The following is a 25,625-nucleotide window of genomic DNA, read 5'->3' as shown; positions in this document are numbered from 1 at the left end:
GGTACTTTTAATGTTTTTACTTTAACTATGGTTACTTTTTAATATCGTGTCAGCTGATGTCTTCGTCTTCTTGTATTTGTGTTAGTTCAGCAAAATCATCTGCTAGAGTCTATTTCATGTAAAGATATTAATACATGCGTCTAACTACAGTTGCAGACGCTCAGTCGATTGTTCACAATATGGCTTACGAGTGATGAGACGGCCGCTAATGAGGTATCTATGTATATATTTCTACGGGACACCATGACCCAAACACGGAAATGAATCCAGGTTCCACATTTAAGGCAGAAAACACTCAGTAAAAGCGCCAGAAAATGAACATTTACAGTCGGAGTTAAAATGCTGAACATTGAACCCCATTTGAGGTTAATGTGAAGACATGGAAAAGATTCGAGAGCGCTTCAAACAGAACAAATCCTCATGTGAATCAGTGAGACTGAGGAAGAGGAGCTCCATTCTGTACAGCACAGATGCCAGGAGACCTCAAACACTTGGTGAGAGTCCCGAACCTGGGGTTTAGACTCACTTTATAAAAGTGTTTTAATGGGAAGAAAATTATATAATAGATGATAACCATTTCATTAAATTAACATAAATTGGCTGGATTCTGGGAACTGTAACATGGATATTGCTTTCTATAAATAGACAGTTTTGCGCACATAGATCGTTCATTTAATATATATATATATATATATATATATATATATATATATATATATATATAAAACATGGATATTGTTTAAATACTGTAAAACATTACATTTTGAGATAATAATCCTAAAGATATTGAAGTAGCCTATATTATTATGACAATTAAATATATTTCCCTATTCCATCCCAAAATTACTGCCCGCAATAAATAATAATATTATTAATAATAACAAATATGTAGGCTATTTAAATTGTATTTATCATATATTTATTTAATTGCATTTAAATGGTAAAGTATTTATAATGATAGTATTTCTTGCACTGAATTTAGAATGCTTTTTTTTTAAACTGTAATGAATGTCCAATGAAACTCACATTAAGAATGAATTAGAAATTAAAGACTACAATTTCATTTTTTAAAATTATTTCATTATTAAATATATCTGTATATCAATATTTATGTATCAATATTATGTATTCTTTATTAGTATTCATAATCACTTGTATTATCTTATGAAGTTTAAAATGTATGAGTTAGACTATAGATTGCATGGACACATGTGTTTAATGGGGATAGTGGATTGTACCATGTGTAAGCATGAGGTAGGCTATACATTCCATTTTTAAACATAAGCAACATGTTTTTCTATCTTACAAGGAAGTTGAAAGTCGGTCAGTGGTGTATATAAGCTCAAACCTTACTGTACTGACTGAGAAACATAGAGGCATGAGGGGGTGAGGGAGGAGAAACACAGATAAACCATTTACAGCTGGCATGATGGGGAGGGGATAGAGAAATGGGGAACAGAGAAATCTGGAATGAAGACCACCTCCCATGTAGCCTTATTCTTCTATGCTTGTTTCTCTTCTATGTCTGATACATGTGTAACCCACTAGAATGTAATTCTAGTATGTTGTGGGTTATAATTTTTTATTCTTTGTGTTTGTTTAATTTAGCCTCTCATTCAGAGCTAAAATGTTAATGGAGTCTAACGCTTCATATTTCAGATGCACAATATATGTGTGCTTGTCCCTTTAAGAATGCCGTGCTTTGTAGCAAGGTAGATGGGTGTGTACATGGGGAAAAACGTGGTTTTGCCCTACAAGTTAGGTTGTTTGTATTTTCATTGGTTTAAAAGTATCAAGACCCTCCCTCCCGGGAAAAGGGAGGATTTTGAGTGGTTAAGAGGGAGAGGGAGAGAGTTGGGGTGCAGCAGATGAAGAGAGCTGATCAGACCGATCTGAGCTAACGATTGCAGTAATTGGAGTTAATTAATCGATAAACCATCGTATTAATACTTTGAAAGTGTTGATAGTGTGTGTGTTAAACACGGGTTAAGTTTATTACATCGTTTGGTTTTGTATTCTCCGTGTATGTTTTTCCGTCACCGCGGTTACGTCATTCGCTCGTAAACAGCGGTTGTACAGACTGCGCTTACAGTTAAATAGAAGGACAGAAATCAACGTGTTTGGTCGTGTGATCGGACAGAGGAAGACCAGATAGCGTCCCAGATCACCGTGAGGTCTGGGATTCCTCTGGCTGCGTTGGAGTGTTGACACACATCGGCTGACAGGGACAACGCAGGAGGAGGATCTGCCGGAGGCCTGACGGTACGTTCACACGGGGCGTCAGCGTCAACGCTTGACGGAAGGCGTGGCTGAAGTTTGGCACTGACGCCATGGTCATAGCAGCGTCAGCCAATGAAATTAGACAGGAACTCAACAACAAGCTTCATTGCCGTGATTGGCTGCCGCCTGGCTACTGTATTTGCATAGAGCGATCCTGATTGGCTGACGCTTCCGTCTGCGGCGCTTCACTGGCGTTGCTCGCGGCAGAAGTTGAAAAATTCTCAACTTCTGCCGCGAGCAACGCCAGTGAAGCGCCGCCGACGGATCCACAATTCTTTTCGGCAACGCTTGACGTCACCCATTCAAAGTCAATGGGAAGCGTTGACGCTGACGCCCCGTGTGAACGTACCGTGACACGGGATCCTCGATCGATCACGGGTTTGCATCGCACGCTAAGTTAAGGTATATTGTTGATTTTATTTGTGCTCAGGAGAGTGAAGAGGCCAATTTTCAGTTTCTCTGGCCACCACGAACACGAGCTACGATTCAGGCCTGCAACGGGTTGTGTTTTGAATGACTGTATGTGTGTGTGGGCCCACAAGTGTTTAAATTCAGTTTATACAGTGTTATTCAGCGCGCTTAGAAATTGCAAACACCTACAGTGATTATTGTGGTACTTTAATTTTCAAGTGTTACATGCTCAATTAATTCAGTGTAGCCTATTTTACATTTTTGGTCATTTCAGAAATTCAGTCATCTGTAACCTTTCCCATTGAGCTTAAATTTGTATCAAATTTGATATTTATTTGATTGTTTAACTACTACAAAGCTTTATTTTGTTTATCCATTTCACACTTTCCAATCCTTTATTTGAACTTTAAGTAAATCCTGTACATTTTTCTACTTATTCTACGTTTTTTCTTTATTCAAAAGGTTTTTATAAGAGCCTGTAAAGGTGCAGAATAGCCATTTTATTTAGAGTAACTTTCTAATATACATTCGTTCAGTCAGTGACTCCAGAGGGGCCCATAATACAACATCTCTTAGGGCACTAGATTATTGAACCTGGTGCTGCCCCTTACTAATCTATTATAAAAAAAGGTAGGGGGCGCTACACAAAGTGGGGGCTCGTCCGGGATCTCCCTCTGGTACGTCGCTGATGAGTTCCTGAAAAAAAAAAGAAGACAGATCGGAACAGCTCAACCCAAGCACTTCTCACCATCACATTCAAAGTTACTGAAACGTGGTCAGACAGCTATCATGGCTTTGAAAATGGACCCCAGTCTACAAGCAGAGTTAATCAGCTGGTGCAAAGAAGCTGGCATTGATGAGAGTCATGCATTATTGTTGATAAATGTACCTGTTCACACAGACATTGCTGCAATTGAAGAGGTAATGGAAGCTGTGAAGGTCTTAGGAAGAGTTCGTGTCCGAGACACACGAGAAGGACCAACCTCACGTTTTCTTCTGGTGTTATGTGAATGCAAACAGGCCATTGACCTCACGCATCTACCTCCGGAAGTGTCACCAGGAGAACAGAAAGAGCCATGGACAATCATTGCAGTCCAGCCCATGGAATCCAAAATTGACACTGATTCTGGAGGCTTTACAGAACGACTTGCTAAGTTTCTGATGGAAGAAGGTAAGTCACTTGGTGACGTACAAACTTTGCTCACTCCCCGCAGCACAACTGACAGTTCTCCTGAGTCCATCATACGTGCTGTGGGAGAGATCCTGGAAAAGACCGTAAAGCATCCCACTGACACCAATGCATACCGACGCCTGCGCATGTATTCAGCTGTAGTTCCTACCCCCCCAGGAGAGGAGAATATGGAAACTTGGATGGAACAAGCGAGGCTGATGATAACAGAGTGTGAATGCTCCGAAAAAGAAAAACGACGGCGAATTGTAGAAAGTCTCAAGGGACCTGCATTGGAGATCATCAGAGCTGTCCGGTTTTCCAATTCTGAGGCGAGTGCACTACAATACTTGGAAGCATTAGAGAGCACCTTCGGATCATCGGAGTCTGGTGAAGACTTGTATTTCAAGTTTCGTCTCATGCGCCAGAGCACTGGAGAGACCCTCTCTGAATTCCTGAGAAGGATAGAAAAGATGCTCAGCAAAGTAGTAGAACGTGATGGAGTGCACCCAGGACTCGTTGATAAGGTACGGATTGAACAGCTTATTCGTGGAGCAGTGAACTCCGACATGATGTTGCTCCAGCTGCGGCTAAGAGAAAGAAAACACCACCCACCTTCTTTTCTGAGTCTGCTGAAGGAGATACGTGAGGCAGAGGAGTGTGAAGCATCCCGCCACCGAATGTCTGCTAAAGCCAAAGCCAAAGCCATAAAATACAGTGAGGACGAAAGAGCCAGCATCTCTGTCATCCAAGAACTAAAGGCTGAGATTCAAGAGTTGAGAACACAGATATGTGGAAGTGAGTCTAAAACAGTGGCAACTTCCTCCCTGTTAATTAAACCTAAAGAAAAACAGAGGAAGCAGACTGAAAAAATTGACAATTCTGAAGTCCAAGATTTACGAAAACAGATTCAACACCTACAGCAACAGTTGGCCAGTATGAGTGTCAGCTCTACTCACCACTCACCTCCAGTTCCAGAGCCGCGCCCAAAATTCTCTGTTGCTTCGTCCCTGAAAAGCAAATCAGCCAGAACAAAAGATGATTATTTCTGCTACAGGTGTGGAGAGGACGGCCATATCGCGACAAAGTGTCAAGCTCCTCCCAACTCAGAACAAGTCATTCAAAAGCTGATCCGTTCTCTAAGGCAAGCAAAGAGTGAGAGGTATGAGGCTGATGACAACAATAACAGAAAGACACAGAACCAAGCCTGTTTCTCAAAAAAGAGTCAGACAAACATATATGAAGCCAGCAGTCTTCCAAAAGGCCTAGTTGGACCAGCCTCAACTGTGGATGTGAAGCTTAATGGACATTTGTGTCAAGCCCTGTTAGACACCGGATCGCAGGTGACAATTGTGTTTGACAGCTGGTTTTCCAAAAATCTCCCAGATGTGCCCATTCACCCATTGACTGGATTGTCAATATGGGGGCTCAGTTCGTCCAGTTACCCATATAAGGGGTATATAGTCGTTGACGCCACTTTTCCTGCTTCTGTTACTGGCGTGGAAGAATCACTGTCCATTCTGGCTCTTGTATGTCCTGATCCTCAAGGTCCTCCTCAAGTACCGGTTATAATTGGAACCAACGCCAGTTTCTTCAAACGACTTGCTGCACTCAGTCAGGTTAATGAGAAACCCAGGGTTGCCCATGCTTTGAGAATCCAGACCGGACAGGCTGCTATTCAACTGCCTCAGCCGCAAATAACAGAGAAACTTCCTGACAAGCCTGAAGCAAAAGTCTGGTGGATAGGACCTGGAGACTGTGTCGTTCCATCCAGAGGGGAAGTACAAGTCGTCTGTCAAATGGAGATTGACAAGCCGTTGACAAAAGAGATCTTTGTGATAGATGCTCCTGAGGAGGGCAGTCTTCCAGCTGGAACATTTATAACGCCTGTAGTACTTCCGTCTTCAGCCATAGATGGGAAAAACACCCAAGTCCTGGTTCATAACGAAACATCAAAGGATATCTCCATTCCTGCTGGCACAGTGATGGCCAATGTGTATCTCACCGACACACTTGCAGTGCCTTCTGGAAGTTTCCACAGCTCCAAAGTAATCGATCCAAATCTGTTTAATTTCAGTGAGTCATCTATTTCTAAGGCATGGGAACTGAGACTGCGTCAGAAGTTGTCAACAAGAGGTGATGTCTTTTCTACCAGTGAGTGGGATGTGGGATTAGCTTATGGAGTTGAGCATCACATAAGACTGAATGATCAAAAACCCTTCAGAGAGCGCTCCAGACGCATAGCACCGGCGGACATCGAGGATGTGCGACGCCATATTAAAGATCTGTTAAGGAGTCGAGGAGTCCGTACGCCTCTCCCATCGTAATTGCACGAAAGAAGAGTGGGGCAATCAGGATGTGCATTGACTACCGAACTCTGAATGCTCGTACCATCCCAGATCAGTACACCACTCCCCAGATCGATGACGCATTGGACTGCTTGGCTGGTAGTAAGTGGTTCTCCGTGCTGGACCTCCGTAGTGGTTATTATCAAATCGCCATGGCAGAGGAGGATAAAGAGAAGACTGCTTTCATCTGCCCTCTTGGATTCTTTCAGTTTGAACGAATGCCCCAAGGGATCACTGGAGCTCCCGCCACCTTCCAGCGGCTAATGGAGAAAGCTGTTGGGGACATGCACCTTCTCCAAGTAATAGTCTACCTTGATGACATCATCGTGTTTGGACGCACTCTTGAAGAACACGAAGAGAGGCTATTAAAAGTCCTAGACCGTCTGCAAGAGAGTGGCCTGAAAGTCTCGATTGACAAGTGTCAATTCTGTCAGTCCCAAGTCCGTTACGTGGGGCACATTGTGTCAGCTGCTGGAGTATCGCCAGACCCAGCCAAGATCGAAGCCGTAACACGCTGGAAAATGCCCACCGACCTAAAGTCACTGAGGTCGTTTCTTGGGTTTTGTGGCTTTTACCGGAGATTCATAAAGGACTATTCCGCAATCGTAAGGCCATTGACAGAGCTCACCAAAGGGTACCCACCGACGTCTGGCCTAAACAGAAAAGCAGTAGATAGCAAGAAATATTACAAAGAGTTGGAGCCATTCGGGGAGCGTTGGGACGACCACTGTACAGCAGCTTTCCGTAAAATTATTTACTGCCTCACCCATGCTCCAGTACTTGCTTTCGCCGACCACACGAGACCTTATGTCCTGCATGTGGACGCCAGTCTGAGCGGCCTTGGCGCCGTGTTGAATCAGGAGCATCCTGGTGGGCTCATGCCCGTAGCCTATGCCAGTCGAAAACTGAGTGCTTCCGAGCGACGTTACCCCATTCATCAGCTTGAGTTCCTGGCGCTTAAATGGGCCGTTGTGGATAAGTTCCACGACTACCTGTATGGCGCCCAGTTTGTAGTAAAAACAGACAACAATCCACTTACCTATGTGTTGTCAAGTGCAAAGTTGAGTGCAACAGGTCATCGTTGGTTAGCAGCATTAGCTACATACAACTTCAGCTTGCAGTACAAGCCAGGAAAGCACAACATTGATGCAGACGTGCTGTCGCGCTACCCCTGTGAATCAACTGATTGTGCTGAATGGAAGGAAATTCCAAAGTCAGGGGTAAAAGCCATTTGTCAGCTGGCTGGTGTTCCTGAAAGGGACGAGTCATCATCCAGACTAGTGGATCATTTGGGTGCCCCTCCACAGAGTGTTCCAAAGGCATTCGCTTGTCCCACTGCATTGTGTTTGGGTCATATGGAACAGCTATCTAATGATGAGTTGAGGCTAGCTCAAGAAGAGGATCCTGTAGTAGGCGTAGTAAAGCGAGAAGTGGAGACTGGGAAAATACTTACCAGCGCTAGGAGTTCCGATGCCACCATTGCTCTGTTACAACGGCAGGGACCCAAGTTGAAAGTCAATAATCAGCTTCTGTACAGAGTCACTAACAGTTCTTGTGGGAAAGAAAAGATACAGCTTGTCTTACCTGAGAGGTACTGGTCCCAAGTACTGCGCTCCTTGCATGATGACTCTGGTCATTTGGGAGTAGAGAGAACAACTGAGCTTCTGAGAGATCGTTTCTATTGGCCCCGAATGTCCGCCTGCATAGAGCAATACGTCAAGAATTGTGGCCGTTGTGTAACCAGAAAGACGATACCCAAGAAAGTTGCACCACTGAACCACATGACCAGCAGTGGGCCATTTGATTTAGTATGTATCGACTTCTTATCCATCGAGCCTGACTCCAAAGGTCTTAGCAATGTCCTTGTCATCACGGACCATTTCACCCGCTACGCTCAAGCGTTCGTAGCCAAAGACCAAAAAGCTTTAACTGTCGCCAAGATATTGTGTGAAAAATTCTTCATCCACTACGGCTTACCTTCCCGTATCCACTCAGATCAGGGCAGGGATTTTGAGAGTGGTCTCATAAAAGAACTGCTAAGCATGCTGAGAATCAGAAAATCTAGAACGTCTCCTTACCACCCTCAGGGAGACCCTCAGCCTGAAAGATTCAACCGAACGCTGCTTTCCATGCTTGGTACTCTGAATCCTGTGGAGAAAAGCAGATGGAGTCAACATATTCACCGTTTAGTACACGCCTACAACTGTACTAGGAATGAAGCCACCGGGTACTCGCCATATTATCTTCTGTATGGAAGGGAGGCTCGTCTGCCGGTGGATGTGTGTTTCGGGCAGGGCCGGATTAACCATACGGGCAACTGGGCAATTGCCCAGGGGCCCAAGACCTCTAAAGGGCCCAAGGCAGCAAGGACACGAGCAAAATAATCTGTATCTGGTAATCTCCCGCTTTATAAAACAAACTGTCAACACGGGTTTTTTTCACTGCACAGAGAGACGCTGCGCTCAGCTGCCTATGACTTTGAACGTGAGTTGAGAGCGGTTGAGAGTCTCATGCGGACTGACCAATGAAGAGATGGCCTCAAGTTAAGACCCTCTCCTCATTGGTCAGTCCGCATGAGGTGGGTCAAATGTTACGCCGAGCAGGTTACGTGACGTCAGGCGTTGCTACAACAGAAAAAAATCAGACATGGAGAAGCTAAGTGGGAGCGCGAAGCGGAAATTAAAAAAGGAAAAGGACATCAGAAACGCAGAAAATTTAAAGTATATACCTAAAATAGGTCATTTCTTCACTCCTGTTAATGTTGCCGACAGTTCTGTTAAGTCAGCTTCCGTCAACGACGAGGACAACTCAACTAGCCAGGACTTTTCTACACCGCCAGCTTACGTTTACAGCCCGGAGAGCGAAGAGCCAGCAGCAACTTCAAGCAACAACCCAGAGGCGGCGAGTCTGATCGTAGAGGGAAGCGGTGATGGCGGGTCTCCAGTGTCACCGCCGGCGCCACCTGAGCCGCTTGTCGAGTCTGAGAGCAGCCCCTGCATCTCAACGCCTCTACTCCCTGGGGATCCTGCACTGTGGGGGGCCGTTACGGAGCGGCTCCGGGAAGAAGCGATTTACCGAGGGCCTGCAGCTTTCCAGAACCGGGCCGCCAAGTATCCTGCATCGGTAAGGGAGTCCGGACTTGGAAGTAGGACACGCTCCCTCACCAACGATTTGCTTCACTGCCGGCTCCCAAACAATCAAATTGTGCCAAGGGAATGGCTTCTTTACTCACCATCAACTGGATCAGTTTATTGTTATGCCTGCAAACTTCTGTCATCCCAAAAGCATGCATTTAGCATCGGATTCTGTGATTGGAAACATCCAGAGAGGGTTAGTGATCACGAAAAGAGTGCAGAACATAGACAAAACATGCTGTCTTTATTGCACAGATCTAAATATGCATGCAGAGTGGACGCTTCTCTTGCCCGACAGTGTGAGTCAGAACAGCAGTACTGGAAAGAAGTCCTCAGACGTGTGGTGGCTGTTGTTAAATTTTTGGGAGCGAGAGGACTGCCATTTCGAGGCGACAACGAACTGCTGGGCTCTGCGCACAATGGGAACTATTTGGGACTGCTTGAATTGATAGCGGAGTTTGACCCCTTTTTAAAGGAGCATCTCGAGAAACATGGCAATAAGGGTAGAGGTAAGCCATCTTACATGTCATCAACTGTGTGCGAAGAATTTATTTCTTTAATGGGTGAAAAAACTAAGCAAGTGATTGCAGAGGAAATCAAACATGCAAAATATTTCTCTGTAATCGTTGATTCAACACCAGATTTAGCACATGTAGATCAGCTGACATTTGTTTTTCGTTTTGTCAGTGCAGATGGCAGAGTAGTGGAAAGATTCCTCGGGTTTGAGCCCATCCACAGCCACACAGGTGTCAGCCTAGCTGAATCTGTGATTGAAATGGTGCGTCGCTTGGGGTTAGACTTGTCAAACTGTCGTGGCCAAAGTTACGATAATGCTAGCAACATGGCTGGCAAATACAGCGGGCTCCAGGCGCACTTGAAAAGACAAAACCCGCTAATTCATTATACACCGTGTGCTGCCCATTCTCTGAACCTCGTAGGTGTTAACTGCGTTGATAATTGCTGTGAGGAGGTTAACTCTTTTTTTTAACTGCTGCAGTCTATGTATAGATTTTGTAGTGCATCAACACATCACTGGAATACAGTTTTCAATAACAGCGAACATAACATTAAATACACTTTTAAATCCCTCAGCACCACCCGATGGAATTGCAGACATGTGACACACCAGACCTTGGCTGTAGGAGATCGTGTGCTGATAAGAAATCTGGCATTGACTGGAAAACAGAAACTTGCCGACAAATGGAATTCTGTACCCTACCTGGTGGTAGAAAAGTTGAAGAACTTACCTGTATACCGCCTGAAACCTGAATCCGGAATGGGAAATGTGAGAACACTACACCGAGACCATCTCTTACCTATTGGGGAAAATATAAGGTTGTCCGTTCCTGAAGAGCCAAGGAAGGTGTCTGCGTCGCCGGAGACCAGGACAGGACCTGTGGAAAGAAAACAGAGGAGAGGATTAAGAGGAAGGAATATATACATGGCAGGAAGTGAATTGAGGAATGAATCTGAAAGTGAAGAGGATGACCTGTGGTATTACTGCCCGGATAGGGTAGAGAGACCGTCCAGGACAGAGAGTGAGGCACAAGATGGGTCTGCTGTGGAGGAGGAAACAGTTTGCCGTGGAGGTGAAGTGGATAGACCCCATGCAGAAGCTGCAGAGCCGACGTTCACTGAAGAAGGCCATGGAGAACTACCAAGTCAGAATCCAGTAGAAACCAGAAATCCTGGTTTAGAAGGGGGAGATCCCGGAGCACCTAATTCTACCAGAGAGGTAGTTGAAGCTAGCCATTCACGCCCCAGAAGAAACATAAGACCCACTGTCAGATTGAGCTATGATAGTTTAGGCCGGCCCACTAACCGACCTTTGACACTGGTTCATAGAGGTATGATCATAAATATTGAGGGTGGGAGAGAATCAGAGAAGAAACCATGTAGCACAGTGTGGTGTCACCCTATGGCACAGTGTACTCTGTGTGCTCAAGTAAGTGCTCGTATAGAACCCAGAGTTACCGTTAACGTGTAACTATACACTCTCATGGGGTCATGAGAGGTTTAGAAGGGGGAGCATGTAACCCACTAGAATGTAATTCTAGTATGTTGTGGGTTATAATTTTTTATTCTTTGTGTTTGTTTAATTTAGCCTCTCATTCAGAGCTAAAATGTTAATGGAGTCTAACGCTTCATATTTCAGAGGCACAATATATGTGTGCTTGTCCCTTTAAGAATGCCGTGCTTTGTAGCAAGGTAGATGGGTGTGTACATGGGGAAAAACGTGGTTTTGCCCTACAAGTTAGGTTGTTTGTATTTTCATTGGTTTAAAAGTATCAAGACCCTCCCTCCCGGGAAAAGGGAGGATTTTGAGTGGTTAAGAGGGAGAGGGAGAGAGTTGGGGTGCAGCAGATGAAGAGAGCTGATCAGACCGATCTGAGCTAACGATTGCAATAATTGGAGTTAATTAATCGATAAACCATCGTATTAATACTTTGAAAGTGTTGATAGTGTGTGTGTTAAACACGGGTTAAGTTTATTACATCGTTTGGTTTTGTATTCTCCGTGTATGTTTTTCCGTCACCGCGGTTACGTCATTCGCTCGTTAACAGCGGTTGTACAGACTGCGCTTACAGTTAAATAGAAGGACAGAAATCAACGTGTTTGGTCGTGTGATCGGACAGAGGAAGACCAGATAGCGTCCCAGATCACCGTGAGGTCTGGGATTCCTCTGGCTGCGTTGGAGTGTGACACACATCGGCTGACAGGGACAACGCAGGAGGAGGATCTGCCGGAGGCCTGACACGGGATCCTCGATCGATCACGGGTTTGCATCGCACGCTAAGTTAAGGTATATTGTTGATTTTATTTGTGCTCAGGAGAGTGAAGAGGCCAATTTTCAGTTTCTCTGGCCACCACGAACACGAGCTACGATTCAGGCCTGCAACGGGTTGTGTTTTGAATGACTGTATGTGTGTGTGGGCCCACAAGTGTTTAAATTCAGTTTATACAGTGTTATTCAGCGCGCTTAGAAATTGCAAACACCTACAGTGATTATTGTGGTACTTTAATTTTCAAGTGTTACATGCTCAATTAATTCAGTGTAGCCTATTTTACATTTTTGGTCATTTCAGAAATTCAGTCATCTGTAACCTTTCCCATTGAGCTTAAATTTGTATCAAATTTGATATTTATTTGATTGTTTAACTACTACAAAGCTTTATTTTGTTTATCCATTTCACACTTTCCAATCCTTTATTTGAACTTTAAGTAAATCCTGTACATTTTTCTACTTATTCTACGTTTTTTCTTTATTCAAAAGGTTTTTATAAGAGCCTGTAAAGGTGCAGAATAGCCATTTTATTTAGAGTAACTTTCTAATATACATTCGTTCAGTCAGTGACTCCAGAGGGGCCCATAATACAACATCTCTTAGGGCACTAGATTATTGAACCTGGTGCTGCCCCTTACTAATCTATTATAAAAAAAGGTAGGGGGCGCTACACATGTATAAAATAATAAATAGAGATCTCTTGGCAAAATATCTGGTGTAGCTTCCGTGATTCAACAATAATAGGGAAAAGCATGATTTTCAAATCTACAGAATTAGTGCTACAACTAAACTAAAGTAAAGTAAAACATCCATTATATTAATCAGCATTATATTGGCCATCAGTGACCCTGCTTCTACTATCTGCACCTGCTAACTGTCATTTCTGCAGAATTCTTTGGCATCAGTGTCTCAGTTTTCACTGTCATATTCCGCCTGCTCAACTGCCTCCTTGTTCAGACCAGCTTCGTCCCAGATGAGTACTGGCAGTCCCTTGAGATTTCCCATCGAATGGTCTTCAGATATCCTTGCTTATGGCCTGAACTGCAAAAAAGTAGTTTAGTTTTAATATAATACTTTAGAAACATTCACTGTAAATGAAATCCTTAACCTGTTTCTCACTTATGGCTACGAGACCTGGGAATGGAAGGAAGGCATCCGAGGATACTCTTATCCTCTCCTGTTCGCTCTGATGTATAAACTCCTGGATCTGATTAATTATGACACAGCGTATCTATTGGTAAGACTTCAGTGTATTATATTGACAGCAAGTGTAATGTTTTCTTAACATGTTTACCTGTTTTTGCAGGTGTTTTTGCCACGTGTTTTCCATGCACTGCTGGCTGCATATGCCGACGTGAAGCTGTACCACCTCGTCCTGCAGTGGGAAACCCCAGATGTAGCCAAATGGACAGTAAGATGATGTTCCCTTGATAATCATCAAGCAGATACACAAACAATGCATTAAGCTTGAATGCTCTGTGTTCGTTCCACTCAGTTCTGCTGTGTTTTCTTAGTGTTTCTGTCAGCTGTGTTCATGGTTCACCTGGTACTGCTGCAGTCGGACTCTGACCAACACCATGGAAACGGTTCTGACCACCCTGGCACTTTGCTTTTACCCGTTACCCGGCTCCAAAATGTACAACAGGTGCATAATTTAGTGTCCTTTCACACACTAGAGCTGCACGATTCTGGATAAATTTAGAATCATGATTTATTTGTTTTATATAGAAATCACAATTCTCCCAAAACAAAATAACATGTAATTTTCTAGAGGTTTCGATAAAATGTTAATTGCTGCAGTCTATTAAAAATTTTTTTTTTATTTAATTTGAATGATAAAAAAAAAAAAAAAAATCTTTTTGAATGAATTATTCAATGAGTCACTTATAGAGACTAGATGAATCAGCGTTTTTGAACGAATCTCTTGAATGGATGATTTAATGACAAATACATTGTTAAGTCACTTGCCGTCACCTACTGGTGTAACAATGTAAAAGGATACAATCGTAATGTAAAATGTAAAATTGATCGCTATCGTAGACATCAGTGTTTATATCTGAACTATAAACCTATATCCCAGTACTTCTGTGATCATTTGAATGTTTGTAACACAGAAATGTTGATACTGTGTGGTTGAAAAGACTATTTGTGAGGCTGTTTCATACCTATATATGACAACTGCTCTCCCTGTCTCAGCAGCAGCACCAATGCAAATTTGAAATTGTACCTGTCAAAGGTTTAAACGTAGGGTAGGCAATTTTGGAGAGGCTAGCAAGCTAGCTTTGAAAGTCTGAGATCCCACCATCCCTTCAGAGCATCTCCAAAGCCACTCCTCCTCCAAAACACATGAACACGCACAGCACAAAGCGCTACGAGACACAGTGTTAAATCACCTCATGTCCCAAAGAACATAAACAACTTGAAGTGTGCCGACTTGTACCACCTGACTGCTGCAGCTTCATTTCAGCGTTTATAGAAATGCATAAATCCGAGTCTGAGGATGGGAAGAGCTCCGGCTAGAACGTCACGGGTTGCCATCTCCTAATTACAGTAGTTTTGGCATGAACTTGTTGTTTTGGTTCAGGAGGAACTGTAAAAGGTGGCTGCTGTTTGTTTGCAGCGCTCATTGACTGTCCACAACTCTGCATAGCCTCATGGAATGCGCTGATGACGTGTGTTCTCTGCGTGAGCATTTGGAGATATGCAAATACATACATTGACAGGCAGGTAGGACATCATATCTTTGCATTTGGACCAAATGCAATGATAGGGCGAACATTGTTTGGTCCTGAGACTTCCACAGAAGATATACTGTATGTACATTTTATAATATTTAGATCACTTCTATTATTGTTTGCTATCAGAATGTGAAGAGTTTCAACCAGTATAACAAAAAAGTGTTTATGAAAAACATTGCCTACCCTACCTTTAACAGACAGCGAATCGTTGTCATTTAGGAATAAGATTGCGATCTTTTAACGATTAATCATGCAGCTCTACTACAAACTAGTGATTGCACAAACCTTTCAGACCCATAGATTAAACTTTTTAGTTTTCTCTCCTTTTTAGCTGGAAGTATTTGTGTCTGGTGTCCTTGGCCGTAGTCATCCGTCCCACAGCTCTGATCGTCTGGCTTCCTCTGCTGTTCTATCATTTCTGTGGGGAACAGAACAAGCTGAAGCTCATCACACAGCGATGCATTCCCATTGTGTACATGTTGCATTTGTTTTCACTTGTAATTTGGATACCAGCAATAATCTTTGTTAGGTCATGAATGTTTCCATCATTTGTGCAGGGCTCTTGCACTGGCCGCCTCGACACTGATAGACTCTGTGTTCTATAGAAAGGTATTTTTTACTGCTTTTACAGACTTTCTGATTGAAAAAATGATGTGTATTTCTCTACTGAACAAAAAGCCCAAGACACCAAACGTATTGATTTTTATTTCAAACACTACTGGTTTTGGAGGAATAGATAGTGTTGCTCACAAAGTCCGTAAAGATCATGCTGATGTCATATTTCAAACCCAAATCAAAAGTATTATATTATAATATTATAATATAAATAACAAATACTATTATAGTATTTATTATTATTTTTGATTTTCAATTTACTTTTAGCTATTTTGCTATTTGTTTTTGTCATTTTTTTATCACTTTCTATTTAACTTAATTTTTTTTCATTTCAGTTTTAGTAATTTTAGCACTTCAACTAAAACTTAGCTGCATTTAAGTGTTTCATCTAACATTTTGTATTTGATCTTATTTCAGCTTAATTTTTTAATTAACAAAAATGTTTTTAAAATAGTTTAAGAATAACAATGACATGATTAAGGAACTGCATTTTGCATAAAAAATAATAAAGTCTGATATTAGGATATATATAAATGTAAAATAAATACCGAAACTGAAAACGTGAAGCTTTCAGGCTTTGATCGAAGTATGAATTGCATGTATCATCAGAATGACCATCGTGTGTTTGTATGTCTGAAGTGGATCTTTGTCCAGTGGAACTTCCTGAAGTTTAATGTGCTGCACAATGTGGCGGAGTTTTATGGAGCTCATCCGTGGCACTGGTACTTCACTCAGGGTCTGCTGGTCGTGATCGGACCTCACTTACCGTTCTTCATGCACGGATGTTCACTGGCCACCAAAAAGCACAGAATCCTGCTAATAACCATCTTATGGACTACAGCCATTTACAGGTGCACTGAGAAAATCTGTAATGCTTATCTAGAGACAACATATCATATAGAGTCAGGCCAAGATGCCATAGCATTGTGTCAGCAACTTCTGCATGGACAACCATTTACGTTTGTATTTATTTATTTATGTATTTATCTCATGAAATATGCTTTTTGCAGTTTGCTCGCACACAAGGAGTTCCGGTTTATTTATCCAGTGTTGCCATTCTGTATGATATTTTGCGGTGAGTATTTCTTGCCAAGTATTTAGCAGTTTGTGTAGATTTGAAACTGCTCTGAAAGTCTTTGTGTGCTCTAACTGACAGGTATATCTTTAGCGAAGCTACAAGCGTGGAGGAAAACTGCTGCTGGTGCACTGCTGGTGCTCAATCTGTTTCCTGCCTTGTATACTGGTTTAATTCACCAGCGTGGAACTCTGGATGTCATGCATGACCTGCAACGACTCTGTGACATCAGCGACTCGCAGAACTCAACTGAGCTGCTGTTCCTCATGCCCTGTCACTCCACACCACTGTACAGGTGAGCATCTGCATATTCAGAATACAAACATGTTAGAAACAATGTTTCAAGCTTTTATGGCTCATATTTGTATGATGTAGTATGAATATGGAGGAAAAAACATTTGCAATTTGGTGCAGTTGCTGATATTTATATGACCAAAAAGTAAGATGAACAACTTTGCAACAACTTGCATAAAATGCATTTAAATATCAGTTGTCGCTCAATATCATTGTTTTGTTTTGTTTTAGTTTTTTGTATGTTCTTTACTATACCAATTTGTAGTGTCCTTGGGTACCTTGAAAGGCGCTTTTCTAAATAAAATTGATTATTATTAATATCTGCCGATAATACGTATTACGTAATGATATTTAAATGCTTAGTTTTATGATCAAATCTGTAGTTTTAAAACAAAATGCAAAGCAATACAATGATGTTTAAGGGGTGAACAAATAAACATTAATCAGAGCCCTGATGTATCATATTTGATACTAACTTTTCAACATGATAAAAAAAAAAGAAAAAAAAAGTGTATGGATAATCAAGTAAATCTAAGTTGTCTCAGTCCAGTAAGTGTTTGTCTTGAAATATTACTAGCAATATAAAAGTTATTATCTTTAGTTTATGAGAATCAGTAAAGATTTCACAGCAAAAAAAGAAACAAAACAACAACACGTGACCCACGACCTGAATGTATATGGTTTTGCAATTATACTAAAAGGCCTTTTACTTGCTAAAAAAGCAATCAATCACATGATAGAAGGCATGTGGTAGATTTTGTACAAAACAGTTTTTTCAGCAAAGTTTTGATCATGTTGATCATTTAGACGCCTTAGAAATTACATATCAAATACAATACAGTAGGCTTTATAGGGTTAAAGCAATATGATGATGTGACATCATGGTTCCCCTTGTGTTTTCTAGTCACCTGCATTGTCCCCTCAAACTGCGTTTCCTGCAGTGTCCACCTGATCTTACAGGAAATGAGGAATATGTGGATGAAGCAGCCATGTTCTTCTCCAACCCTCTTCACTGGCTCAAAACATCCTTTCCATCTCAGTTGACGTTACCATCACATATAGTGCTGTTTGACTTCCTGGAGAAGGTAAAAGATCGAAAGCAGTTAAACGTAGTCAAATTAAGTCACTTGATGTTTACACTTACTGAAGAAACCTGAGGTGGTACTTCCCTGCAAGTCGTAAATCCAATTGCTCATGTGATTTGAGGAATCATTTTAGTTTGGACCACAAATGCTGCAGGACCTACAGTTTAATACTTCATTTTAGAGGTTTGATTAAATACTTCACTTATTTTCTTGAGACTAATTTTGTTTCTTTCTCTTTTAGGAGATTACAGCATTCCTGGAGGAAAACAGATTTACCAAACAAGCTGAACTATTCCACACTCACTTTCCTGAAGGCCGAGTGGGAAAAAACATACTAATATACACCAGAGGATCTGGACTGAAGATTGATTCATTTTTATAGTTTGAAGATGTACAACCGATTGCAAACTTATATAAAGATTTGCTTTTGTTTTGTTACGTTACATTGTCTCTAATTTCACACCAGAATCACAAACACTTTTCCAGTGTAAAATCCAGATCTGTTTTTAGCTTAATATGTCAAAGCAGGAAAACAATTACCAATGAAGCATAGAAAGACTTTTATTCTACAGTTTAAGTGCAACATTAAGCAGTTAAGTGCATTTGTGTTCAATTACTTTAGAGCAGATGACTAGTGCATCTTACAGCTGTTTCAAAACAAGGAATGTTACTTAGCCGATAACCACACACAAAAAGAGGGGAAATGGCGAACTAACAACTGATTAGCATGCTCAAATAAAACAGCCAAGTGACAACCAGTCAAACCAGACCACTTCAAAGTTACCTTTATAATGATGCGTAATCTTTTAATTATTATTTTAAATCTGAACATCTGAGCTTTTTTTCAATATCATTTATTTTGATTGGTTATTTGGTCCTAAGCAAACTGGAACATACGTTTTTTTGTTTAGAAAACCATAGTAATGAATTATTTAAAATGACACAATACAAAGTGCTTTTTGGTTACTAGCCCAAATCAAAATAATTTACCCACTTGTTATGCTTTCAAAACGATTTTCCATCACTGTAGTGCAGAAAGAGAAACACACTAGAATCATTCAACCAGCATTAGAACAGTATTTTACATGTGCAAAAATACAAAGCATTCTTTAATCTCCTCCAAGATAAAACAAATGCAAAAAAAAGGAGCAATATTACAAAGAACTAAAATGTTTCTTTTAATATTTGGGATCGAAGGGCATGGGACCCAGCTCTATTTTGACATCTGTGAACTGCCGATTGGGGTCGCGTTCTGATTGGCTCCATTTCTTCGTTCTCTGAGGCCGAGGTCGTGGCTGCTGGTGCTTCCTATGTTGCCGCTGACAATGACCCCATGCTTTACCCTTCGACCCCGGCGCTTTGAAGGGACGACTGTAAATTTACAAACAGGAAATTGTTTAGGGTTTGCCACAAAACCTCATGTGTGTCAACATGCAGACTCTACTGTTTCTCAGACCTACAGACAGAGAAGCAACAGGGATGAACATGGTTATGAACATGCTAAATGTAGTACAACATGCTAGTATGTACTAAAAATGATCACAGACAAGAAATCACCCATCACTGGCTCTATTCCGGGTTCAAATGTTCACTTTTCACAATCCAACCCCAACCGACCCTTTGCTAAACTCCTCCTCATAAACATTACTGGCCAGTGGCCCATTCTCCCTTAACAACTGTTGCTATCCACCATGTTATCACACAGGCTTTTGCATTTCTCTAATACAAGTCTATATGGACAATCTGTGTGTTTTGATAGTTTAAAACAGGATTTTACAGATATTATCTAAAAAAATACAATAAATGTTGCTCTTTTATAGTAGTGACACAATGTATCCAGAGAGGACACAGTTTTTTTTGTTTTTTTTTTATTAAAATGAAAATATAAAATAAAAGCTAACTCAAAATATTAATAAATACAATTTTATATACGAAGTACATAAAAAGGTCATACAAATAAATTAACACTGGCCTGTGGATTTAACTCCGTTGCCTTCATTCCCAAATAAACAATTATAACATCAGTATAAGAACACCTACATTTGCCAAACTATAGTACTTTTACTACCTTTACATAATTTTATGTACTTATCAATTTAGATCATTTTTAAGTGTTGATATTTACTAAAAGGTTACTGTAGTTAATGCGTTGTAAAAACATTAGAAACAGAGCATAATGAAGAATCCATTCCTGATGGATAAAATGTCATGTGCAAAGTAATATGCAAATTATGGAAGTAAAGCAGGCTCATGTTTATAACTCCACTAGCTATATCTCCAAAGTTTAGTAACAAAGAAGATTATTTCAACACCACAAAATGGCTTACCTTGGCCCAAAGTATTTTAAGTACGTATCTCCAAATATGTGCCGGTATATGTAGTCATCCAGATCCTCAAACACATCATCGCTGAGACTGTGATATTCATCCATTTCCTCAAGGTAATCCTCAACACCACTAACAAAGTCCGTAAACAGCATCTGGTCGTGGATGAAGACGCCGTTATGGAAGAAATTATTGATGAAGCTCTCCAGCTCTCTCCAGTGGTGGAAATGGCTGACTTCTTTATGCAAATAACTGCGCAGAAGTTCGTTAAACTCATCCGCACGAATGGGGTCCATGGCCTTATTGAACAGACTCATCGACTCCCGATACGCACAGTCAAAAACACCCGAACAGCCTTTGAGTGGCATTTTCTGACCCATAGTGGTGTAGGCTTTCTGATTACCAGGTTTGCGTGTGTTGCGATCGGCGGGAAAGAAAGAGTCAATGGTTGATTTGCGAGGATGTCGTTGTAAAGGTTTCTGAGGCTGCCAATCTTCGGCACGTTTGTTTCCTTGCTCTTGCTGAAACGTTTGATGCTCGGGTTTCCTGGCTTGAAACCTCTTTTCATGGTTGAACACGTTTGAGGCAGAGTCTTTAAAATGCCTGAACGTGGATTTAACGGAGTCGGAAAATTTCCGGAGATTTTCCTTAACCGCCTCTTTGGCCTTCTTGATCTGCTCCTTTTGATGGTGCACAAACTCTTTGGTGGAATTCTTCACAGCATCAAATGTTTCTTTCACCTTTCCTAGCATCCCATCCTTGGGAATCTTGGTCTTTACATCCCTGTCACCCTTGGCTCTCTCCTCCTTCGACTCCACGTACAGTCTCTCCCAAAGATCAGAGCGCTGCTGCTCAAACTTCAACTTGTTTTCGAGCTCCTGAAGTTGAGCCTGCAGTTCTTTGGTCTCTGGATCTATCTTGCCCTCAACATCCTCCTCTTTCTGACTCATTTCCTCCAGTTCTTCCTTCAGCTTGTCCGTTGCCTTCCGCTCTTTATCAAGCTCTTTCCGCAACACCTGAGCCTCGGCCATCAGTGCTTCCCTTTGGCTCATGAAGTTGCGTAATTTCTGTTTCTCCTCCTGCAAGTAGCCCTTCAGTCGCTGGTTCTCAGACAGGATTGAGTCGGTCCCAGCTCCTCTCTCCTCCAGCTCTTGGATCTGTCCCCGCAGGTACCTCAGTTCCTTCTGCAGGGCCGAGAGAGATGCCTCTTCTCGCTCCAGAGTGATTTTAAGGTCCTGGTTCTCCATGGTCAGATCTTTTTGCCGAGACTCCATCTCACTCTTGGTTTGCGTCAGTTGCTCATATAAATCTTGTCTTTGGGCCTGTGTTTTCAAAAAGGAAGCCAAACTGTTAATGTGTCAAGTCCATTATACAACCAAGTTAACTAAAACTAAAACCATAAGTAACATTTTTGTTACTTTAAATTAAATAAAATATACAAAATATATTTTTTTCAGCTAGTTGTCAAAGCAACATTTCTCATTTGAATTAAGTTTACATTGATGTACTAAAATAACTAAAACTGAAATAAAGTTAATCAAAACTATAGACATTTAAAAAAACAATAATTATAGTATCTCAATCATACTAAAATAATACTAACAACAACCAGTAAAAATTGGTGAAGTTTGTTGCAGCTATACTTTGTTTTTAGTTAAAGCAACCGTTAATGGAGACATGTTACCTGTAGCTCTTCCTGTTTGACTCTGAGATGCTGGTTTTCTTTAGTTATCTTATCCATGATGCTTGTGAGGGACAGCACCATGTCTTGCTTTTCCTCTAGATTTTCTCTCAGATTTTCAACCACTTCCTAAATGCATAGAGACAGGGCCGTGAGAATGGACATCTATAAAAATTCTACTCTTCTGTTCAAAAGTTTGGGGTTTTAAGGTCTCTTATTCACACCAAGGCTGCATTTATTTGATCAAAAATACAGTTAAAAACAGGAATATTGTAAAATATTATTGACATTTAAAATAACATGTTTTCAATTGTAATATATTTTCAAATGTAATTTATTACTGTGATGCAAAGTTTTCAGCATCATTACTGCAGCCTTCAGTGTCACGTGATCCTTAAGAAATCATTCTAATATGCTAATTTCTGCTCAAGAAATATTAATTATTATTATCAATGTTAAAAACAGCTGTGCTGCTTCATATTATTTTTGTGGAAACTGATATATTTTGTTTTTCAGGATTATTTGATCAATAGAAAGTTAAATATAACAGCATTTATTTGAAATATAAATCGTTGTAACTTTACAAATGTCTTTACTTTCATCCTTGCTGATTAAGTGTTAATATCTTATATACTGCTTGTCAAGAGAAAAAAAAAACTAGGTCTGATTTAGAAAAGATCCTTGATAATTAGGAAAAAAAAACAAAAAAACATTAAAAAACAGAGCCAGGGAATTTAAAGAGTGTGTCTTTGGGATTTTGCATGTAAGGTATAAACCTCTTTAGTTGAGGGGAAAATATTAAAGATCAATAACAACAATACAGCCAAAGTGGTATAAATGTAGAAGTGGAAGAATAAAGGAGTACAAAATTAAGATAAAGGACACTAAATCTCAGCATACAAAGCTGAATCTGAGAAGAAATTATCAGCAGAAAAGCTACAGGATGATGAAAGCTGAAACAAAGTTCACCAATGAGACAAATAGGAGAAAACAGAAAACATAGAGAGGTGTAATCGATCAGAAAATTGAACCCAAACTAGTAAATAAATTTTGCCCATCACTATGCAGAAGCCATGAATGTCAGCTTAAGTCGGCGATGTGTGATGTTATTTTCTTACTTTTACTCTCTGATGGAAGTAAAATAACAACAAACTGCTTGCCTGTGTATAGTATGCTTCATCAATAAGGTCTACACTGACTGAGTTTGGTCTTTTTATATCACTGGTAGTCCAGTAAGCCAGTGTTTAAACATTACGTTTTTTTTAAATGTCCTGCAACGGGGGGAATCCTGGAGTGTATGAAATGAGGGCAACCCCAGTAATGCAGCACAACGCCACACAAGCATGTTATAACTTAAGGAAACAATGCAAAGGAGAGCAATATATGTCTTTTTCAGATGTAATGTATGTTCTGCACATCGGGGGGAATAACATTATATCTCCTTTGTGGTGTAGATTGCAGCTTAAATGTACACAGGGAAAAGAGTAAACATGAAGACTTAAGAGTTAAGCATACATGCAGCTTTCGTGTCTTAATCAGCTTTTCTGCATATACTGGCCTTGATAATCACAACTTATTTCTAAAGCTTGTCATGTAGAGTGTTGTCGAGAGGCTTGAGAGAAGCTTAGGAAGGCGCAGTACAAAGGAGTGGTTTTCAAAATGCCAGTTGTGGTTTATTTTTGAAGCAGCATTTCTTAATGTGCAGTCCACAAAGTAAAAAAAATAAATAAAAAAAATAACAACTTAATGCAACAGATACTGGTGCTAAAAAAACTAAAGAAAAATGCTGTGAGCAGCAAAACTGGCACTGAACAATGCCTAGTGGCACATCCACAAAATATCAGTTTGTCTCACCTCAGACAGGTTCAAACGTTTGCACAGTATATACAAGAGGCAACCTCTCAAATATGCTCAGACAATGGTTTAAATATACAGGTTTCCCGCCAAACACTAGTGGGACGAACCATTGTCACGGGGTGGAACCTTTCCCCGTGACACTCAACACTCAATTACACAGCAAAACATTGGCACCTAAATAATCAAGAACTCATTTCTGACATGCAAAAATCATAATACAAACATGCATAACATACAAACACAAATTCAAACATTTAACGCCTCATAGCATTTATGTCTCTTTCCCTCTTAACAAAATGGTTCTTTCTGGCTAGCACTAGGCTGGCACTCTAGTGATGATGTCATTAACCTAGTTCATCATCACAAAGCTCCATTTCTAAATGAGTTTTTGTGAATGAATGAATTGCAACCTGTTGCTTTGCTTCTCATCATCACCCGCTTGCACCACCTGCTGGTTAGGTGACTAACGGCAGATGGAGATTAAGCATGGTACTCTACTGCTATTCCTGCAGTTCCCAAATGTGCAAAGTGGAATATTCAGCCGAACTTGAACCACTAAATTTGTAGAAATTAATTTGTAAAGTAAAATAAAATGGAGTAGACTGAATATTTTGGAAATGAAGCTGATGAAACCATGTTGAATTTCAGCCCCCAAAAATGCAAGCCCTGAAAATACAATGCATTGAATTGCAAGCACTGTTAAAGCAATGCATTTTTTTTAATTAGTGCAATTCAACATGTTTTCTTTCAAAGACATTTGTCATTATTTTACTTCCATGATCTCTAGGATAAAACAAGTCTTTGAATCTAAGTAACAGCTTTTAAATCTGTAGTCTTTCTCAGGCTCAGTGAGCGGACTGTGACAGACAGGACTTACTTACAATGGCCAGTTCTCTCTTGGACGGCACTTCCAGCTCATTCACGCGGCTCTTTTCCACAATCCTCTGCCTCTCCTGAACCTGCATTGTGCCTGGAACACACACACACATTCTGATATTAATACTGTCTATAGTGAACGTATACAGATGGTGGACAACCAAAATGCCTATTACCGAAATCACCGCGGCGAAAATAAACCAGCCGCATTTCAAAGTCGTTCCCGAAATGACCGCCAGGTGGCGCAAAGGGACATTGTGCAAAACAGCAGCAATTGCCGCATTTTAAAATGTAAGTGGGTTAAATATAAAACCCTAAGCCTAATAGGCATATTTTTCATATAAATAGGCCTATTAGGCTACAACAGAATAGAACCAAAGATAGAATAAATTTTAGAACTGAAAAAATAGAATCAAAAGTTAAAAATAGAGACGATATTAGGAGCAATGACGCGGAATATTTTTACTATTCTATTGAGGAATTAGATAAATGAAGAGCTCTCGTGAGCGATACAACATTCAAACGCGAAATATTGAAGTTTATAATTAAGTGTTTTGGCACACCACGATGAGTGGCAAACTCTTTGTTTTGTTTTGCAAACTCAGCTAGCCTGTGGGGGGTTTGGAGAACATTAGTAGCAATAGTTGCTTTATCGTGGGGGTGCAGGACAGAAGTGTTAATGTTCCGTCTTTCATATGGAGAGTGTCGGAGCCAGCCTGATGAGCAGGCAAAGGCTAAATTCTTCAAAGGATTAATCTCAAAATCTCCAAAAGTCCATAGCCTATGTACAGTAGGCCCTATATCTTATTAAATTATATATTGTAGTTTTATTGATTGTATTTAAAGGTTTTCCACACACAATTTCAATTTAGCAGATACAGAGCTCTTTAATTCGCGACCCACCTCGTTTTATTGTAAGGTGAATTCAGCAAGGCATGTTGTATCTTTGAAGGA

At 40.7% G+C, this 25,625-nt stretch overlaps 2 protein-coding genes and 2 long non-coding RNA genes across 7 annotated transcripts; 1 reads left to right on the top strand and 3 right to left on the bottom strand.

Moving 5' to 3' along the window:
* Positions 1-152: 152 nt before the first annotated feature.
* Positions 153-18,376, top strand: pigb (phosphatidylinositol glycan anchor biosynthesis, class B). Of its 4 annotated transcripts, none has more exons than XM_084409152.1 (12): positions 153-494; positions 13,016-13,145; positions 13,246-13,363; positions 13,433-13,537; positions 13,641-13,771; positions 15,196-15,336; positions 15,422-15,473; positions 16,119-16,330; positions 16,490-16,554; positions 16,636-16,849; positions 17,753-17,933; positions 18,175-18,376. In XM_084409152.1, exons 1-12 carry the CDS (start codon positions 380-382, stop codon positions 18,313-18,315), a joined length of 1,605 nt encoding a protein of 534 aa, XP_084265278.1. In that variant the 5' UTR covers positions 153-379; the 3' UTR covers positions 18,316-18,376. The 4 variants fall into 4 exon arrangements, with proteins under 4 accessions (XP_084265278.1, XP_084265279.1, XP_084265280.1 ...); XM_084409153.1 differs by having other exon boundaries at positions 222-494; positions 16,215-16,330; XM_084409154.1 differs by lacking the exon at positions 153-494 and adding an exon at positions 11,699-12,144 and having other exon boundaries at positions 13,084-13,145.
* On the bottom strand, positions 2,880-11,086 carry LOC311290580. Its single transcript, XR_014627411.1, has 3 exons — positions 10,831-11,086; positions 10,658-10,735; positions 2,880-3,387 (listed from the first exon to the last, which is right to left on the bottom strand). It is a non-coding gene; the product is annotated as an uncharacterized lncRNA (long non-coding RNA).
* On the bottom strand, positions 13,054-13,808 carry LOC311290579. Its single transcript, XR_014627410.1, has 3 exons — positions 13,670-13,808; positions 13,421-13,552; positions 13,054-13,167 (listed from the first exon to the last, which is right to left on the bottom strand). It is a non-coding gene; the product is annotated as an uncharacterized lncRNA (long non-coding RNA).
* A 100-nt stretch (positions 18,377-18,476) lies between the features above and the next one.
* On the bottom strand, positions 18,477-24,873 carry ccpg1 (cell cycle progression 1). The gene is made up of 4 exons (XM_084409151.1): positions 24,677-24,873; positions 21,942-22,067; positions 20,261-21,579; positions 18,477-19,304 (listed from the first exon to the last, which is right to left on the bottom strand). Exons 1-4 carry the CDS (start codon positions 24,782-24,784, stop codon positions 19,112-19,114), a joined length of 1,746 nt encoding a protein of 581 aa, XP_084265277.1. The 5' UTR covers positions 24,785-24,873; the 3' UTR covers positions 18,477-19,111.
* Between the last annotated feature and the right edge of the window lie 752 nt (positions 24,874-25,625).

Source organism: Rutilus rutilus (genome assembly GCF_951802725.1).
Source record: "Rutilus rutilus genome assembly, chromosome: 5".
Taxonomy (NCBI): Eukaryota; Metazoa; Chordata; class Actinopteri; order Cypriniformes; family Leuciscidae; genus Rutilus; species Rutilus rutilus.
This window is presented reverse-complemented; position numbering and strand designations above follow the sequence as displayed.

What these genes read in the sequence shown, in the direction of transcription:
- pigb (XM_084409152.1), top strand. Translation starts at nt 380, where the DNA reads ATGGAAAAGATTCGAGAGCGCTTCAAACAGAACAAATCCTCATGTGAA. An exon ending in ACTCTGTGTTCTATAGAAAG is followed by an intron (nt 15,474 to 16,118) that starts GTATTTTTTACT and finishes GTATGTCTGAAG; the next exon opens with TGGATCTTTGTCCAGTGGAA. An exon ending in TGGACTACAGCCATTTACAG is followed by an intron (nt 16,331 to 16,489) that starts GTGCACTGAGAA and finishes TGCTTTTTGCAG; the next exon opens with TTTGCTCGCACACAAGGAGT.
- ccpg1 (XM_084409151.1), bottom strand. Translation starts at nt 24,784, where the DNA reads ATGTGTGTGTGTGTTCCAGGCACAATGCAGGTTCAGGAGAGGCAGAGG. An exon ending in CCAAGAGAGAACTGGCCATT is followed by an intron (nt 22,068 to 24,676) that starts GTAAGTAAGTCC and finishes CTATGCATTTAG; the next exon opens with GAAGTGGTTGAAAATCTGAG. An exon ending in TCAAACAGGAAGAGCTACAG is followed by an intron (nt 21,580 to 21,941) that starts GTAACATGTCTC and finishes TTGAAAACACAG; the next exon opens with GCCCAAAGACAAGATTTATA.